The sequence below is a fragment of the Notechis scutatus genome, chromosome 13 (assembly GCF_049901735.1).
Source record: "Notechis scutatus isolate UNSWTSFEM ecotype Mainland chromosome 13, rNotScu1.2, whole genome shotgun sequence".
Classification (NCBI taxonomy): domain Eukaryota; kingdom Metazoa; phylum Chordata; class Lepidosauria; order Squamata; family Elapidae; genus Notechis; species Notechis scutatus.
The window spans coordinates 10,574,981-10,594,526 of record NC_142021.1 but is presented as its reverse complement, the minus strand read 5'-3'; the positions used below and the strand labels follow the sequence as shown (position 1 = coordinate 10,594,526).

The following is a 19,546-nucleotide window of genomic DNA, read 5'->3' as shown; positions in this document are numbered from 1 at the left end:
CTCCCCCGTAAACCATGCAACTCACGTTGCTCCCTTCTCCGTTCCTCCCTGCATCTAGGATAAAGAGGGAGTGGGCCTAAGTCTTCCTCTGAATGCCCAGCTGGACTGTGCCCTTCCCCAGTTTCCTCCACAGCCACCGGAACCACACTCCACTCCCTGTCAGCTGTTCCACCTCTCCCTCAGAATCAGATTCCAACAGCAGCATGACACAAGCTAACCTCCTGGTTTATTGTCCTCACTGTTAGGGAGTTTCTCCTTAATTCCAGGTTGCTTCTCTCCTTGATTAGTTTCCATCCATTGTTTCTTGTCCTGCCCTCTGGTGCCTTGGAGAATAATTTGACCCCCTCTTCTTTGTGGCAGCCCCTCAAATACTGGAAGACTGCCATCCTGTCACCTCTAATTCTTCTTTTCTTTCGATCAGCCAAACCCAAAGAGATTTATGACCATTTTTCAGACATGACCTTTGCAGCATCCTCATGATCATGTGATCAAAATTCAGACCCTTGGCCACGGGTTCATATTTATGATGTTTGCAATGTCCGGGGTCACGTGATCCCCTTTTGTGACCTTCTGGCAAGCAAAGTCAATGAGGGAGCCAGATTCACAACCGTCTTAATTTATAATTTATCAACTGCAGTGATTCATGTAACAATTGTGGTAAGAAAGGTCGTAAAATGAGGCAAAACTCACTTAACCAATGTCTCACTTAACAGCAGAAACTTTTTTTGCTTCCCATTTTTTTTAAAATTTTTTAAATATTTTTTTAATTTATTTCTTTCTTCTTCCTTTCTCCCCAAACCCTGGGTAGAAACTAATCCAGGAGAGAAGCAACTTAGAACTAAGGAGAAATTTCCTGATAGCTAGAACAATTCATCAGTGGAACAACTTGCCTCCAGAAGTTGTGGATGCTCCAACACTGGAAGTTTTTAAGAAGAGATTGGATAACCATTTGTCTGAAGTGGTGTAGGGTTTCCTGCCTAAGCAGCGGGTTGGACTAGAAGACCTCTCAGATCCCTTCCAACTCTGTTATTCTATATATTCTATATTCTATCTAGTAGCTTGGAGAATATTTTATCTTTTATTATTCGGACTGGAATTCTTGAGTTTGGGATTGATAAAGCTGAAAATAGTTGCACTGTTGTATATTAGAGCTGAATTAGAGCCTTCAGGTTGGAGAAGCGTTTCTGTGGATAAATAAAAAGAATACGGAAATTGCTTTGGGAAGGGGAAGAAAAAAAGCTGTGTTGGCAAATACACACACACATGCACACCGAAATTCTTTCTTCCTAAAACGCTTCGCCTTTCAATACATTTCTTTAGCGAGGTAGTGTTCTCTCCTTAACCCATAAGAAGGTGAGCATTTTCCCATCTTCTGATTCAGGTGGTGGATTAAATCACTGTGTATGATTGCAAAGGAACTTTGTTGAGTTAACTGGGCTGGGCTGATCTACATTTTGAAGCCTGATCCGGAGAACACCAAGCAGGGCATGAGCTGAAAGGGGGTTTGCATCCCTGATCTGTTGAAAGAGTTTTTTTTAAAAACAAAAACAAAAACCTCACTTCAGTAGGGATTCTTTGCCCCTCGATAAAGTAGTGATAACTTTACTGGTATTTTTTTCTGGTGAGACTGGTCTATCAGGGCAACCTGATCTACCCAAATACCGATGGAGCATACTGCAGAGGTGGTATTCAGCCGGTTCTGATCAATTCTGGAGAACCCATAGTGGAAATCTTGAGTAGTTCAGGGAACCCGTAAATATTGCCTCTGACTGTTCCCACCCCCATCTCTTCTCTGCCTCCCATTGAGTCCTAGCTGATTGGCTGGGTCTTCTTTGGTTGCCCTGCACAGGAGAACGGAGCTGGAAAACAGGTTAGTGGGGTGGAGAGGAAATGAGGATTTTGCAGGATCCTTCCCCAGCCACACCACCAAGCCACACCCACCAAGCCACGCCCACAGAACCAGTAGTAAAAAAATTTGAATCCCACCACTGGCATACTGCTTCTGCTTTTGCCTTTCAGCCCCAGTCCAGGAGCCTTTGCAGGCAGTCGCTTTTGTCACAAACTATTTTTGTGTTGAATTGATATTCACCAACAAAGAAATAAAGGGAGACTTGTATAGATTTATTTCAAGCTATTTAACTCTCATCAGCTAGCCATCCCCTTCTGGGATTCAAACCTGGGCTACTTACCTATTAGGGAGATGTCTTAACCTCTAAGCCGTGGGCTCTCCTCGCTTTTTTGGCTATGCCAGGGGGGAGATTCAGTGTTTTGTCCAGTGAGACAACCTGGTCTACTCAACCTGGTCTACTCAACTATGGGAGGGGGCATAACTGCTTCCACTTTCACCTTTCAGTCCCAATCCAGGAGCCTTTGCAGGCAGTCGCTTTTGTGACAAACTATTTTTGTGTTGAATTTATTTGAATTTAGTCTACCCAAATATGGCATGGAGCATACTGCTTCTGCAAGGAGATCCTGTGGTGTAGAGATTAATACATCTACCTAATACGCAAGTAGCCCGGGTTCAAATCCCACAAAAAGTATAGCTAGCTGATGAGAGCTAAATAGCTTGAAATAGATCTATACAAGTCTCCCTTTATTTCTGTGTTGGTAAATATCAATTCGACACAATTCTACTGGTAGCCTTTGACTTACAGTCGCAATTGGGAGCCGAGTCACTTCTGATTTTACCACCGTTTTTGTAATGCTTGTTAAGTCAATCCAATTCCTCCAATGACTTTTGGTTCTTGGAAGCCGGTTGGGTCTGGACACTAGATTGTGTGATGAATGGACGGATTGTGCAATGAGTTAGGTATCTTTAGCCTAATGAAGGGAAGCCTCAGGGGAGACATGATAGCCATCTTCCAATACTTGAAGGGCTGTCACAGAGAAGAGCTATTCTCCAAATCACTAGAAGAAGCAATGGATGGAAGCTGATCAGAGAGAGATCCAACCTAGAACTTTCCCATCAGGGAGAACATGGTGGAATGGCTTGCTTCCAGAAGCTGTGGGTGCTTTATTGTTGGATGTTTTCAAGAAAAGATTGGCCAACCATTTGGGATGGAATAAGAACTCCTGCCGTGGGCAGGGGGTTGGACTTTAAGACCTCCAAGGTTCCTTCCCTTCCATATGATTCTATGAAAATATCAAGAGCCTAAATAGAAGACTAGAAGACCTCCAAGGTCCATTCTAGCCCTGGGTTTCTATGATTCTATGAAAATATCAAGAGCCTAAATAGAAGACTAGAAGACCTCCAAGGTCCATTCTAGCCCTGGGTTTCTATGATTCCATGAAAATATCAAGAGCCTAAATAGAGGACTAGAAGACCTCCAAGGTCCATTCTAGCCCTGGGTTTCTATGATTCTATGAAAATATCAAGAGCCTAAATAGAGGACTAGAAGACCTCCAAGGCCCATTCTAGCCCTGGGTTTCTATGATTCTATGAAAACATCAAGAGCCTAAATGGAGGACTAGAAGACCTCCAAGGCCCATTCTAGCCCTGGGTTTCTATGATTCTATGAAAATATCAAGAGCCTAAATAGAGGACTAGAAGACCTCCAAGGTCCATTCTAGCCCTAGGTTTCTATGATTCTATGAAAATATCAAGAGCCTAAATGGAGGACTAGAAGACCTCCAAGGCCCATTCTAGCCCTGGGTTTCTATGATTCTATGAAAATATCAAGAGCCTAAATAGAGGACTAGAAGACCTCCAAGGTCCATTCTAGCCCTGGGTTTCTATGATTCCATGAAAATATCAAGAGCCTAAATAGAGGACTAGAAGACCTGCAAGGTCCATTCTAGCCCTGGGTTTCTATGATTCTATGAAAACATCAAGAGCCTAAATAGAAGACTAGAAGACCTCCAAGGCCCATTCTAGCCCTGGGTTTCTATGATTCTATGAAAATATCAAGAGCCTAAATAGAGGACTAGAAGACCTCCAAGGCCCATTCTAGCCCTGGGTTTCTATGATTCCATGAAAATATCAAGAGCCTAAATAGAGGACTAGAAGACCTCCAAGGTCCATTCTAGCCCTGGGTTTCTATGATTCTATGAAAATATCAAGAGCCTAAATGGAGGACTAGAAGACCTCCAAGGCCCATTCTAGCCCTGGGTTTCTATGATTCTATGAAAATATCAAGAGCCTAAATAGAGGACTAGAAGACCTCCAAGGTCCATTCTAGCCCTGGGTTTCTATGATTCTATGAAAATATCAAGAGCCTAAATAGAGGACTAGAAGACCTCCAAGGTCCATTCTAGCCCTAGGTTTCTATGATTCCATGAAAATATCAAGAGCCTAAATAGAGGACTAGAAGACCTCCCAGGTCCATTCTAGCCCTTGGTTTCTATGATTCTATGAAAATATCAAGAGCCTAAATAGAGGACTAGAAGACCTCCAAGGTCCATTCCAGCCCTGGGTTTCTATGATTCTATGAAAATATCAAGAGCCTAAATAGAGGACTAGAAGACCTCCAAGGTCCATTCCAGCCCTGGGTTTCTATGATTCTATGAAAATATCAAGAGCTGAAACAGAGGATTTGACCAGCTTCTGTTTGGAGGTCTCCAAGGTACTGAACCAGCTTTTGCTCATCTAGAAATATAAAATATGGTAGGTAATTGGACCCCCTGTCTTTTCTGTTCATGCACGCAATATCACAGCATGTACAAAAGGACCGGGCCTTCTGTTGCAATGCTGCACCCATGGCTTTGCAGATTTTGCTCTTGAGACCTAAAGAATCCCAACTGGGAAAGTCTACATTATCCAACTGGGGGAAAAGCTTCATTGTCTTCCCAGAAGTCTTTTGTGAATTCATCTATCACAACCTTCTAAAGGATTTCTTGACCTGAAACAGTTATCTAGCTTAGGGCATAAGCCTGTGGGTGGAAAATTCAGCTTCATTAGACTTATAATTTGTTTTTAGTTGGCAGGTTTCCTATTGACACCGAGAAAAGGGGGGAAATGTAAAAATAGTAGCTATTTTTAAAGAAGCATATCTCCTTCTCCGCACCTTCCTAAAGAGGCTGTCTTTCTTAATTGTATCCACTTTCTGCAACTTTAAAGCCCTTAAAGTGATGCTTTTTCTTTGACTCTTTTGTTTTCTGCATTCTCAGCCCAAGAATGGCACATCAGGTGAATACTAAAAAGCAAAACGGCTTCTCAAAGGAAGAAAGAGATGGCACCAGAGTTGGGTTAGCTTCCATCTAAAAAAAAAAAAAAAAAAAACCACCACTGAGTTCCTTTTGTAAAAGTTTGGGGCCAACAGATTTAAGGAAATTTGAAGAGAGCAAGAGGAAACTGTCAAAGGCTTGAAGCCAAAAGGTTGAAGGGATTGATGCCATCTTTCCTTTTTGCAGAAGGGAGAACAAAATTGTCCGGTGCCATCATTTTTATGCAGCTTTTGAGCTCTTCTGTATAAGCTGCATTGAGAAGAAATTAATATTTAGCTGACTGATGGTGACAAGAGAGGTGGTTTGAATTAGAAGTGGGGAGACCTAAATATTTTTATGACTGGTATCCCATCCACTCAGAGAGAATTTTTGATACTTTTGGGGTGCTTTTTTTTCAGGAGACAATGGGGCTTTCTTGTTTTTTTTCTTTTGAAGATGTTTCGCTTCTCATCCAAGAAGCTTCTTCACCTCGGACAAGACAGTGGGGAATGGAAGGATATATACTCCTTGCAAACAGATGGTCATTTGCATCTTTTTAGAGGGTTCTTGAAACACTTATCTGTGTCCTCAAAGTCACCTGAGTGGTACTCCTGGTTCCTGTAGTCTGCAAGTCTTTTTCCTCTGGAAATCCATTCCTACTCCCACTCCATTCAAAGGAGTATAGCTAAAAGTCTGTAGAGATTCTCATTCACTCAGGTCATGGTGCTTTTTTTCAGGAGACAATGGGGCTTTCTTGTTTTCTTCTTTTGAAGACATTTCACTTCTCATCCAAGAAGCTTCTTCAGCTCTGACAGGATGGTGGGAAATGGAAGGATTTATATTCCTTGCAGACAAGCTGGTCATTTGCATCTTTTTAGAGGGGTGTCAAGGCACTTGGAGGTTCCTCTGTGTCCTTAGGCTCACCTGAGTAGTACTCCTGGTTCCTGTAGTCTGCAAAAAATAAGAAAGTCCAGTTGCCTCCTGAAAAAAGCACTTCTAGGACACATTCTGGTGAGAGAGAAATTTCCTGAGGATAGAGGTCCAAAAGCTCCTCTGGTGCCAGTGACCAACCCAGATTAGATCCTTAGTGGAGAGTCTTGGAAATTATCTGAATTGAATGATGGATTTTCAGACATTGTGGGAACATTCTGGACTTACAACGACCCCCCCTCATCTCACTTGCCTTCTCCTTTCTACCTCCCTCACCTATTTTATGGATGGTCTTAAAATGTGATGAAGATGCATTGTCCTCACTCCAACTTGGTTCCGTGATGATATCACCTGGTTGCACAATATTGTGAAGTCCATTCAGAGTAAGAACAATGCAGTTAAGTGTTCTGTCCTAGTTAAAAACAAACAAGAGGGATTGCCAGCTTCAAAATCTAGCCAGGGACAGGTTAGACACATCCACTGAGTTGAAATTTTGCAAAGGGAAACGGGTAAAGATGTAGCATCTTTCAAGTTGACCTTCAGTTAAATTGATTTGATGGATGATTCCAGGTAGGTTGCAGCTCAGATGCATGGGGGAGAGGTGACAGTTGATTGCTTAATGGTGATTATTCCCCCCCCCCTCAAGCCAATTGTTAGAAGAGGTATACAGTTTCTCCAACTCACTGTAACAGATTTAAACAGATAATTTTGCTTTCTCCTTAACTGACCTAGCCACTTTCTCTAATACATTTTACCTAAAAATCCCAACACTTAGACTTTCTCTATATACTCCCGATATTTATTGATAGTTGCTTAGAAATGATGCCATTTGATTTGCTTAAAGACAAATGTTATTTTTGATTTTTAATCGCCCTGTTCTTTCTTTTCCAATTGTCCATGATGTGTTGTTGTTTTGCTGGTTGTCTAGATCTTTTTTTAAACCATTCTTTGCCATCCTGTCTAGTCTAATGCCTTTTCTCTGTTTCTTTTCATCCAGAAACAACAATAATAACATGTTCAGCGAAGTTGTGCGACTGAATTTTGAAATTGCCAGCTTCAGCAGCCTTTCAGGAACCCAGCCAATATCCTGGCAAGTGGAATATCCTCAGAAGAAGATGACAGAGATGGCCCTCTCTGAAATTTTCATTTGCCAAAAGGATCTAGTGGGAATTGTCCCGCTAGCAATGGTAAGAGATCTTTAGCTGATATTTTTACCAGATTTCCAAAAAATTTGTTGTGCTCTTGTATTGCTTTCATGGGAACTTTGAAATTTCTTCATTACTTTTCCTAAAAATAATATGCCTATCCTCCAAGATGTTTGGAGAGCAATGTCTTCCTAACATTCTAGTAAACATAGGTCAACGAATGGTTTATTGCCTGATGATCACTCAAGACCAACATTTCAGTAGACTGGAGATCTGCTGAAGTCCATCATTCTAATCATGACACCATATTGAATGCAACTATTCAACCAAGAGGTGGCTTTAATATTTTGAAATAGCAATGCCAAGTAATATGGTGTTAATGAACTGATCCCTAATCTTGAGCATTAATCCAGTCACTATGACCTTAGTTTGGCAAGATTCTGTCTATCAGCGAGGAGCAATAAAGGAAACTGCCTAGAAGAACTTCAACACATGGTTCTTGGTTTGGGAGCCTGATAGTATTTGCATTTTGGCATGCTGTAAGACCAACCATGGATTTTATCCATTGTGTGAATTGTGTCTTCATGTTAATTCATAGTGTGATTAGTCTGAGCATACTATGATTATATGAACCCAATATGTTCCATTAAATCTGTTAAATGTATGAACTTCCATGGCTTAAGAGTAGACTCAAAACTGGTTCTCACTGATCCATCTCCAACCCTTCACCTTTTTGCACTTCAGTTCTCTTATAAAGATGAACCTCTTTCCAATTGACTTTTCCAAGCCACATGAAATAGTTGAGCTAACATCATGTTACCTGGTCATTAACCAGTTTTGCCCTTACCATGATACACCCTGAAAGTGAGAACAAGTGAAAGCCACATGGTCAAATATCTGGGCAATATGATCCTTGGGGTTAAACAAAACACGGACAGAAAGAGAAGAGCTTTGATACACACCCACACAAATGTCTATGGAGCACTCCAAATACTTTTGGTTCAACCCTAGTCAAAAGAAGCAAGCAAGGCCAGTTCTGCAGAGCTGATGCTAATCAGAAGTTAATAAGTCCTTCATCTGGGGAACGTTAAAAGGGTTTGGTGATGCTTGGCCAATAAATTATAAATAGACCCGAAACTATTACCGGGATGTTTCCTAAAAATACACTTTGAATTGCCTTCTTAGGTGTGCATATGTCTGTTCTCTGCCAAGCCATATCACTGAGGTTGGCACAGCCTGTTGGCACAGCCTCCTAATAGCATCGAGGTGAATAAAGGAGCCGATGCTTAAAATTTTCTTTTTTCTTTTCTTTCTTTTCTTTTTTTTTTTTGTGTGTGCAAAAAATAAAAAATAAAATGCTGGCAGGATCAGACAAGGTAAAAGAACATTTGCTCTTCTTTTCTTCTGCTAACTCTGCAGCTCCAGCCAGCCCCTTATTTTGCTGTCATTATTTTTTAATTTCTTCTTCATTTGTGCGTTAATCTCCCGCCGAGCTGATTACCTGACAATTCCTTGGCTCGGAATTGCAGGGTGAGAAAAACAGGAGCTTCAAAGGAAAAAAAAGTTTGAGGCTGCCATCTGCTCCGATATATCCAAATCAGCTCTGTGAGTTTGGAAGCTAAAAAAAAAAAAAGGAAAGGAAAGGAAATTCATTCCAACTTGCCATGGGGAAAAATAATAATAATAATCAAGGAACAGTTTTGGGATTATTATGATGGTGATGGTGGTTGGTCACACAGTCAGATGTTGGCAGATGTTCCAACTGGACTTGGCATTGTTGTCCACCTGTTGAGTCCTTCCCAAGGACCTGGGACAGGGAGATGGTGTTATTTGATGTGTTAAAAAGTCTTATCGCAAGATGTAAGCTGTTCCAAGTGAAGCTGCTTTTTGCAATTGACTGATGGGAGATTTTGTCAATGGATGAGAAGTGAAATGTCTCCCAAGAAAAACAAGAAAATCCAGTTGCCTCTTTAGGATGACTATGACCTGGAGGACTGAGAATCTCCCTAGGCAAGTAGTATCAAAAGGAACTGAGAGACGGGGATTGCAGAGAAGTCAAGTGGAATCTAAAGTTCTCACACAAAGGGTTAAGCTATTCTTCCCAATTCAACCCCCCGCCCCTTCACCAGCCCACCGGTAGCCAATGCAGTGCCGTAAAGGTATTTTAAGAACTCTGAAGTGTTAGGTTGGTGGCAATTCATTCCCAGGATGCAGCAACCTTGGTGTCAGGCTAGAACTGGCTGGAAAGAAGTCCATCTGTCTTCAAGATAGTCCCCCTCCCTGAATCCCACCCAGTTATAGCAAAAGCCAAAGCCATGTAGAGAATGCAACCCCTATAACCTCCTTTCCCCCTCCTCCATCAGCATGGCAGTGTCCCAGAAGGTCCCCTTCGGTGCTGCAGTTGCTTTGAACTTGCACCCTATGACTATTGACCCTATCTTTCATTTCTTTTGCCACAATCGTTCTACTTCTCTTGGCAGGTCTTTGTATTTTGTTACCTTCTCGAGTTCTTTCTCTTCTATTTTGTTGTTTCCAGGTACTGTTGCATCTGCTATCCTGACTAGTATATTTGTTATTATTATTATTATGGTTGTTTGCCCAGTCAGACTGGATTTGGCATTTTTATCCACCCATTGAGTCCTCCCCAAGGACCTGAGATTAGGCAGATGTGGAGGTTTGATGGTGTTAGAGTTACCATTGCAGGATGTCAGCTATTCAAAATCAAGCTGCCTTTTGCAATTGACTAATAGAGATTATGTCAATGCCCATGGTGTTCAGTGCCCATGTTCAAGTGTTTCTGAGGTCTCTGTCCATCTAGGGATCTCAGAGTCAACTGGTAGACCAATGAAGCTTCTTCTCTTTTCTCACCATTCACAATTTTGTCCATCAACCTGAGTCAAGCCACTCCCCAGATTTAGTAGTGATGAATGGAACGTGGTGATTTTTTAAGAAGCATTTTAAGGTGGAGAACAATTCAATCCAGATAAGTCTTCTATTTGGAGAGCCAAGTGTTGCAGAGCCGGCGGCAGATTCAGACAGTGAGAAGGTTGGGGAGGAACATGGGCCAGTCCTGGAGTCTGGGGAAGGCTCTGATGAGTGCTCTGTGTTGGAGACAGAGATGGGGCCAAGGCCATCGGACAGTTATCAGCTGCCTTTAGAGTCGGAGATCAGTGGGGCAGAAAAACAGCTGGAGCCTGTTCCTGATGTGCGCATGCACAGAGCTGTCAGGAGAAGGGAACAGTTAAGGAACAAGGGTCAACTCAGGAGTAAAGGCCCCTCCCATAGGGAATAAATAGGAGTGAAAGGGGATGGTGTTTTCGGGAGACAATTAGTTCATTTAATTAGTGTGAAGATTTGTTTGTGATTCACAGAGACTCCTTGCCACCTTGTACAGCATTGCACTTGGAAGCTATCAGCCTGGCAACTCTCCAAGCCTGATAAGGTCTATGGTTGCAATTCACCCTTGAAAGATTGTTTGCCAGGACTTCTTGGATGTGACTGATGGGAATTCACATTAGCCAAATAAAAAGGGGTTTTGTCAGGACAAGGAATCTGCTTCAGGATTTTGTGAAGTCTAGGAACACCAAGCTTCTGGGCAAGCTTTTGTGGTGCAACCCACAAAATATATATACATATATATCTTGAAATCTCTTTTGTGCTGCAACCTGCAAAATCTTCGCGACACATTTTTGTGGTGCAGCCCAAAGATAAAAATTGCTAGATGACGGTCAACCACAAAAACGAAGCCAGGCAGAGAATGCGTCAAAAATGGCAAAATTAAAGTGACAGCTTTGCTGAGAGGCATCTATGTTTATTTATTTACATGTGGGAGATTATGATGATGTGTGGAAGGAGGAGAATTCACTGTGCCAGAGCTGTGATTTGTAAAATAGAAAGACCTGAGCAATTTGTCACTGTGGTGTTGTTGTTTTTATATATATATATAACTTGAGGCCTCCTTCTTTCCTGGTCAGCCTTTCCCCGTCTTTAGCGGGTGGAATATTAAGGTTTACCGTATTTTATTCCTGATGCTTTTTCAAAGCTCATAAGTGCATTAACCTAGCTTTTCAAAAGCCTAAGCCTGTTTGAACAGTGACGGGATCTAATTGGGAAGGCCAGATCCGTTTGTGTTCAGTTCGGCTCGCCTTCAATCCAACCGTTGCCTGCTGAATAATTTACAAAGACACACTTACATAAGGCCCAACTACAGATATGTAAAACTTTTCTCTTATATGCATGCTCACATGTAACATTTCCAGACAGAGACTTAAGGATCTTCAGGCCAGCATCTTGCCATATAAACACTTTCATTCTTTTCAGTGGCTTTTCCCCTCCCAAATGTCAGTTTTTGGAATTTCACAAAATTGCAAAAAGTTTTGCTTTCAGATTCTAAACATACATACGTAGTCTTTTTATGGCCCCCGTAATCCCTTACTTAGCTCAGTGGCTAAGAGGCTGAGCTTGTCGATCAGGAAGGTCGGCAGTTCAGCGGTTCGAATCCCTAGCACTGCGTCATGGAGGGAGCTCCCGTTACTTGGCCCAGCTTCTGCCAACCTAGCAGTTCAAAAGCACGTAAAAAATGGAAGTAGAAAAATAGGGACCATTTTGGTGTGAAGGTATTCCGTGTGCCTTCGGCATTTAGTCCTGCTGACCACATGACCACGGAGACATCTTTGGACAGCGCTGGCTCTTTGGCTTTGTAACAGAGATGAGCACCGCCTCCTAGAGCCGGGAACGACTAGCACGTATGTGTGAGGGGAACCTTCACCTTTAATCCCTTACATGGGGATGGTGTCAGGGCAACTAAATGGAGCTGAGTGGCCAGATGCCCTTCCTGTCACCAATACAGAGTTCACAGCACATAATTACTCAATCCCCATTGTGCCCAGAGAGAGAAATATCTGCCACTACCTAGGATCAAACTCACAACCTCCTGACTGTGAGGCGAGAGCTCCACCTCTAGGCCACCACACCACTCATTCTAATTATACCTAGATAGGAGGGAAATATCTATGTCTATTACTCTATCTATATCATGTGTATCTACAGTATATACACACACCATATACCCAGGGGTGGGATTCTACCAGTTCGCACCTATTCGCTAGAACCGGTTGTTAACATTCTAAGCAGTTTGGAGAACCGGTTGTTAGAAGAAATTACTGGCCTAATCCTGTAAGGATGGCAGGAAGGAAACATTCTGGTGTTGCTTACAGAAACTACCTCTCCATTAACCCTTATTACATTCTTGGCAGGACTAGACTTCCTGTCTCAGGAACTTCTCTGGAGTTTTTTTCCCCTCCTTTGCTGGTACTTTGGTTGTGTGGAATGACCATTCAAAGTTACAATGGCACTGAAAAAAGTGACTTATGGCCATGTTTCACACTTACGACTGTTGCAGCATCCCCACAGTCATGAGAGGCCAGGCGAGGAGATGCATGCCTCGATGTGAGTGATATTGAGTTGGCCACACCCAGCCAGTAACATGACCACCAAGCCATGTCCACCCAGTCACATGACCACCCAAGCCACACCCACCACCCAAGCCACACCCACAGAACCGGTTGTTAAAAAATTTGAATCCCACCATTGCATATACCAGTATTTCTCAGTCTTGGTGACTTGAAAATGGTGGACTTCAACTTCAAACAAGAAGCTTCAAGCAAGAAACAGTGGATGGAAATTAACCAAAGAAAGAAGCAACCTGGAATTAAGGAGAAACTTCCTAACAGTGAGGAGAATTAACCAGTGGAACAGATTGCCACCCGAAGTTTGGAAGTTTTTGGGGAAAGACTGGACTGCACCTTGTCTGTAATGATATAGGTTCTCCTACTTTAGCAGGGGGTTGGACTAGAAGACGTCCAAGGTCCCCTCTAACTCTATTCTGATTGATTGATTGATTGATTGATTAAATTCCTCAACTGTGTTGCTGAGAAATTCTGGGACCTGAAGTCCATCCATCTTCATGTTGTCAAGGTTGAGAAACACCACCATATATCATACACCCCGTCGGTCTTTTTCTTTCCCTCATGCCATCACTCTTTTGAATAGCTAATTCCCACAGTACTGTCATGCCTAGGATATTTAGCTATGTAGTAAGGCTGTATTACTATTATCCTTCTCATCTTTCCTATTACCTACTTCTATTGCCATCTTACGATTATATACCCTGAGAGCTTCTGCAGTGGAGAGAAATTCCTTGTGTATCCAATCACACAAATTAAGAATATTCTATTCTATTCTGTATTAGGAAGATGCTAGAGCCGTAAAAGGCCTGGATTCATGCAACACACACCAATATTAACCTGTGGGACAGTTTCCCTTCCAAGGTTGTAGGTGCTTCATCACTGGAGGTTTTTAAGAAGAGACTGGACAGTCACTTGTCTGAAATGGTACTATAGGTTCTCCTGCTTGAGCAGGGGGCTGGACTAGAAGACCTCCAAGGTCCCTTCCAGCTCTATTCTGATATAGCTAAGAAGCTATCTTTGCACCAAAGCTAAACTTCGTTAGGTTTTAACCTTGGTTTGGTTTGTACTATTGGCCGCCCTGACCTCATGATCAATACTGGTGGCCAAGATTGAATGACTGATCATGTGGTCAAGGAATCCAGGCTTCTGAGTGGGGTTGTGGACCTCGGTACAGCAGGGACCAAGGTCCAACTGCATGTTATTCCCTCTAAAGCAAAACCGATCAGGTGAAATTGCAGTATGTTTTTTGTGACGGCCATTCCATCATGGTGAGCCACCATAATGGTAACCAAGAAGGGAGGAGGAGGAGGAGGAGGAGGAGGAGGAGGAGGAGGAGGAGGAGGAGGAGGAGGAGGAGGAGGAGGAGGAGGAGGAGGAGGAGGAGGAAGGAAGGAAGAAGAAGAGAGGAAGAAGAGGAAGAGGAAGAGGGATAGGGAGGAGGGAGAAGGAGAAGGAAGAAAGAAAAAAAAGGAAGGAGAAGGAGGAGGAGGAGGAGAAGGAGAAGGAGAAGAGAAGAAGAAGAAGAAGAAGAAGAAGAAGAAGAAGAAGAAGAAGAAGAAGAAGAAGAAGAAGAAGAAGAAGAAGAAGAAGAAGAAGAAAAAAGAAGAAGAAAGAGGAAAAGGAGAGAGGAAGAGGAGGAGGAGGAGGAGGAGGAGGAGGAGGAGGAGGAGGAGGAGGAGGAGGAAAAAGAAGAAAGGAAAAGAAGAAGAAGAAGAAAGAAGAAAGAAGAAGAAAGAAGAAAGAAGAAAGAAGAAGAAGAAGAAGAAGAAGAAGAAGAAGAAGAAGAAGAAGAAGAAGAAGAAGAAGAAGAAGAAGAAGAAGAAGAAGAAGTGTTAACCCACTAAAGGAAAAGATTGAGTAGGCTTTTTAATCTGCCAGCTCCCAAGCCTATGGAGTCCTCCCCTCCTTGATTTAATGGTGCTGATGTCCTTCGGCAGGATTCGTCGCCTCCCCAAACATGAATAAATAATAAATGCTCTTTTATTACAATTTATTACACTAGTACGTCTTCTGAAATCCTCTATTAGGGGGGAAATGGCTACGCTGCAGTTTGGATGAGCAGGCATCTGTCTCATTGCGAGACCGAGCCGCAATTATTAATTCTCTTTTAGAGATGTCCTGGGCCTTCCTCATCATTTCTGGAATAAAAGGGATAAAATAAAGCAGGAAGTACTCTGGTTTCTGCAAATGCCATTTGTCTGAAATAGTGTAAGGTCGTCTCCTGAGCAGGAGGGGATGGATTAGAAGACCTCCAAGGTCCCTTCCAATTCTGTTACTCTGTCTCTCCCTTCATCTGTCTGTCTGTTCATCTATCTGTCTGCCTGCCCACTTGCCTTTTCTTTTGTCTGTTTGTCTGCTGCAGGATCCAATTTGGGTCTATCCCTGGAATCAGAGGATAGTCTTCCAAGGCGATTTTTGTACCTGCTCAGCCAACAATCTGAGTAGCTGCAAAATTGAGTGTATGTCCTTATTCATTGCAATGTGAGGCTATCAATGAGTTCCCGTTTCTTCCTCCAACTGCTCGCTTGTGTTCTGGCAAATGGGTGGTCAGCTTCCTTCCTCCTTATCTGTCCTGCATAGTCGCAGGGGCAATCTATGCAGGGGTCCGGTAGATTACATTAGAAGTATCTCCCACCTCCAAGCGATTTTTGCAATGCATAATTTGTCCTTCATATGGGACAAATTCCTCTGGGTGGTGTTCGGAAGTCTAAATTTCTGGTCCCAGCGAACAACCCAGATTGGTTCCTGCAATATTATCCTGGGTCACGCATATTTGCCTTCATTCGTCTGTTTGTCTGTCTGTCAACATGCCTACCAGTCTCTCCCTTCATCTGCCTGTCTGTAAGTCCATCTAGCAGTTTGTCTGGGTGTCCGCCCATCCTTTCTGTCCTGAAAAGCTGACTCCCCTCGAAGCTCCAGTTTAGCGACAACAGAGCTGTGGATATTTGGAGATATTTGGGGGGGGGGACGGGACGACCATCTGGCCTGTGTTTAGGAGCAAGGAAGTCCCTTGACAGTGTGCACGAATGTGTGTTCTCTTATAAAACATTCATGTGTGTTGCTTTTGTTGCTGTTTGGAGTCCATGATTCTTGTTGATTGCGGCTATTATCCCGTTGCTATTAAGTAAATTACCAAATGAATAAGTTAGTTCTACCAATGGGCCATGTGTGTCACTTTTTGCATTTTTAATTTTGCTTTAAAAAGGCCTGGGGTACCAAGGGTGTGGAAGGAATTGTCTTTCTGAGCGAGAGAGTGCATTTTCATGTTAAGGGTGTTGTGATCTTACAGAGTCATTCTTCATCCAACAGCTCCTTTATAACCTCCCTTCTTCCTGAGTATTTAGTGCCTAGAGATCTGTCTGCCTATCTATCTGTCTATCTGTCTGTCTGTCTGTCTGTACGTCTATCTATCTATCTATCTATCTATCTATCTATCTATCTATCTATCTATCTGTCTATCTGTCTATCTGTCTATCTGTCTATCTGTCTATCTGTCTATTCATTCATTCATTCATTCATTCATTCATTCATTCATCCATTCATCCATTCCTTCATGCATTGAAGCATAGAATGAAAGAGTTCGTCATCTCAGAGGAAGAGAGGGAGGGAGGGAGAGAAGGGGGAAAGGAGAAAGGAAAAGCAATGGGAGGGAGGGAGGGGAAAGGAGAAGGAAGGAAGGAAGGAAGGAAGGAAGGAAGGAAGGAAGGAAGGAAGGAAGGAAGGAAGGAAGGAAGGAAGGAAGGAAGGAAGGAAGGAAGGAAAATAGGCTGAGAAACAGCTTCTATCCCAGGGCAGTAGCTCTGTTGAATTCTACTGTATAGTGCAGCGTTGGTGCAGTATCAGGGGTTTTCAATTCAGTGTGTGGAGCGTGAAGGAGGTGTGTTTGTGTTTATTTGCATGGTCATGATGTGCACTGAAGATGGTGTTTGTTTTTGTTGTACGAGGTGCAGTGACAATAAAGTAAAGTAAACTATACTAAGGAGAAGTGAAATGGAAAAGAGAGAGGGAGGAAAGGCAATGGGAGGGAGGAAAATGGAAAAGGGAAGGAAGGAAGGAAGGAAGGAAGGAAGGAAGGAAGGAAGGAAGGAAGGAAGGAAGGAAGGAAGGAAGGAAGGAAGGAAGGAAGGAAGGAAGGAAGGAAGGTGGTTGTCTTCTAACTTTCCACTTCAACACCTTGTAACACTCAGCTACAATTCAGTGCAAGTCAGCACAGACAAAAGAGAATTTGGTCCTGCTTAAAGTTTATATTCAAAGTGTGTGGGTTCATTTCACAGAAAGACATGCACAGAGAGAGAGGGAGGGAGGGAGGGAGGGGAGGGAGGGAGAGGAGAGGGAGAGGGAGGGGAGAGGGAGAGGAGAGAGAGAGAGAGAGAGAGAGAGAGAGAGAGAGAGAGAGAGAGAAACAGGCACGATTCCCAATCCCTTTTCTTCTGCCAAAGTTAACAACTTTTCTTCTTCCTGGCACTGAACATTTAAGTGCTGCTATGACAGTGATGGGCCTGGAGGGGGAGGAGAAAGGCAACAACCATATTTCAAAAGTTGGGATCTTGGTAGGAAATTACACCTTTTGGCTACCTGAGAAATATCATTTTCAGTTTAGCAATTGTCTAGGCACAGAGAAACCGCTGGTCTGTCTCGCCATCTAGAAATCATGATTGCTTGTTTTGATCCTTCCCTTCCAGCCTATCTCCTTTGCAGTTAATCTTAAAATTGGCTCAGCTGGTAATCCGTTATCTATCCATCCTTCTCTTTATTACTCAAAAAGAAGTAGAAGGAGGAAAAGGAGGAGGTGGGGAGAAGGAGGAGGAGGAGGAGGAGGAGGAGGAGGAGGAGGAGGAGAAGAAGAAGAAGAAGAAGAAGAAGAAGAAGAAGAAGAAGAAGAAGAAGAAGAAGAAGAAGAAGAAGAAGAAGAAGAAGAAAGGAGGAGAAGAAGAAGGAGGAGGAGGAGGAGGAGAAAGGAAAAGAAGAAGAAGAAGAAGAAGAAGAAGAAGAAGAAGAAGAAGAAGAAGAAGAAGAAGAAGAAGAAGAAGAAGAAGAAGAAGAAGAAGAAGAAGAAGAAGAAGAAGACACATTCAGAAGAGATATATTGGCCAGTGCCCTTGGCATCACCAGAGTTAGCTATTCAGTGCTGCCCAGCATGCATAATAGAGACTGCAGAAATAGGAAAAGCTTTCTCTACAGATGCCAGAGAATGAGAAGGAAACATTATGCACAGTTGGCATGGACTGTACCATTTTGGACTACTGTTGAGGAGAAAAAAAGGCACCAATTGCACAAATAATTCTTCCTGGAGTTTAAAATAAACTCTCAGCCATTCTCATTTAGCACTGAAGGAGAATATTTGTAGTTCAGGATTGAAATGAGGGGTCCTTGGTGCTCTCTGAGCTTGGTGGTTTCCTTGCAGATTCCTTGCATTACCCAAACTAGGTTTTAACAGATTAACAGAGTTGGAAGGGACCTTGTAGGTCATCTAGTCCAACTCCCTGCCACCCAAGCAGGAGACCCTACACCATTTCTGACAGAAGGCAGTCCAATCTCTTCTTGAAAGCCTCCAGCCACAACTTCCGAAGGCAACTTCTGTTCCATCAGTTGATTGTTCTCACTGTCAGAAATTTTCTCCTTATTTCCAGGTTGAATCTCTCCTTGAACCGTTTCCATCCATTGTTCCTTGTCTGGCCTTCAGGTGCCTTGGAAAATAGCTTGACCCCCTCCTCACTGTGGCAACCCCTCAAATATTGGAACATATGCTCTGAGAACTTCTATGGAGGAGCCCTCTTAACCCTCTTCCTCCCAGCCAAACTCTCCAAGCTCTTGTTCCTCCACAAGGCAGCCCCTGGGAATCCAGACTACATTCCACACCACATCTGATACATTTTGCAGAATTAGAGAGTTCCGTCCTTATAATTTGGCCCTAGGGTTTAATATTTACTCAAGAGGTGAAGGCACGAGTGGAAGAAGGGAGTGCGAGAAGGGAGTGAGGTTTGCAAAGAAGGAAGTGGTTGCTCAGATAATTCTTTCCAATCCAAATTGGGTTTGAATAGAAGATTGCCAATTTTGATGCCCGAAGTCTCCATATTTTGCTAAGACTTTAGAAAATACATACATGATTGCATTTGGTTGGAGGCATTCATACATCACCGGGAGCCATAAATCCTGATTTATAGGCCAGGATGGCGAGGTTCATGAGCGTAGAAATCCTAAACAAAACCCACCGCGGCAAGGAAGAATAAATGATGCCAAGTCCTGAGTGCTAGCAGAATCAATTGGCAGAAGTATGCAGAATGTTGTATATAATTCTTCTTAGCCTCAGAAAAAGAAAATTGCAAAGGCTGAAATCGAATGTGTGCGCCATGGGATGAGACACAGGCAGCAAAACAGAGAAAACAGAGTTATTGGGGTTTTTTTAAAGGCTAAAACATTGACAAATGTCCCCTGCTCTTAATCGTACAACCGTGATTAGAAGGACTAAGATTTTTTTCCAACTTTGGTTTAACCGGGGGACCTGTGAGAAACCAAGGAAAGGCTTATGAAGGTTCCATAAAAATAATAATGAGGCCTACAAGGTTTCAAAAATAATTTGCATTGGGGAGGCTTAGAAAAAGGCAGCTGTGTTTGCCGTTCCACGGGTGATATCTGTAACTCTTGGGAAGCAGATGAGGAAATCCAATCATCCATCACTTTTCTGCTTGGGCTCGCCGCGTTGGTGGGAGGGATGTTAGGGGAGCCGGTTGTTTAACGCTTGTACTAGGAGAGACTCTGAACTTATCACGCCGTTACAGAAACGAGAAAGAAAAACACCTCTTAACGGCTTTGCTTGTTAATTATCTGTTTACATGAAATCGCTAGCCTTCCCTTTGTACT

General features: G+C 42.9%; 1 protein-coding gene across 2 annotated transcripts in view; it reads left to right on the top strand.

The window, feature by feature from the left end:
* LOC113425103 (transmembrane protein 132C-like) overlaps positions 1-19,546 on the top strand; it is a 150,746-nt gene that overhangs the window by 105,048 nt on the left and 26,152 nt on the right. For both annotated transcript variants that reach the window (XM_087942978.1, XM_087942979.1), the window contains exon 4: positions 7,070-7,259. In XM_087942978.1, coding sequence (XP_087799104.1) covers positions 7,070-7,259 — 190 coding nt within the window. The remainder of the gene's footprint in view (positions 1-7,069; positions 7,260-19,546) is intronic.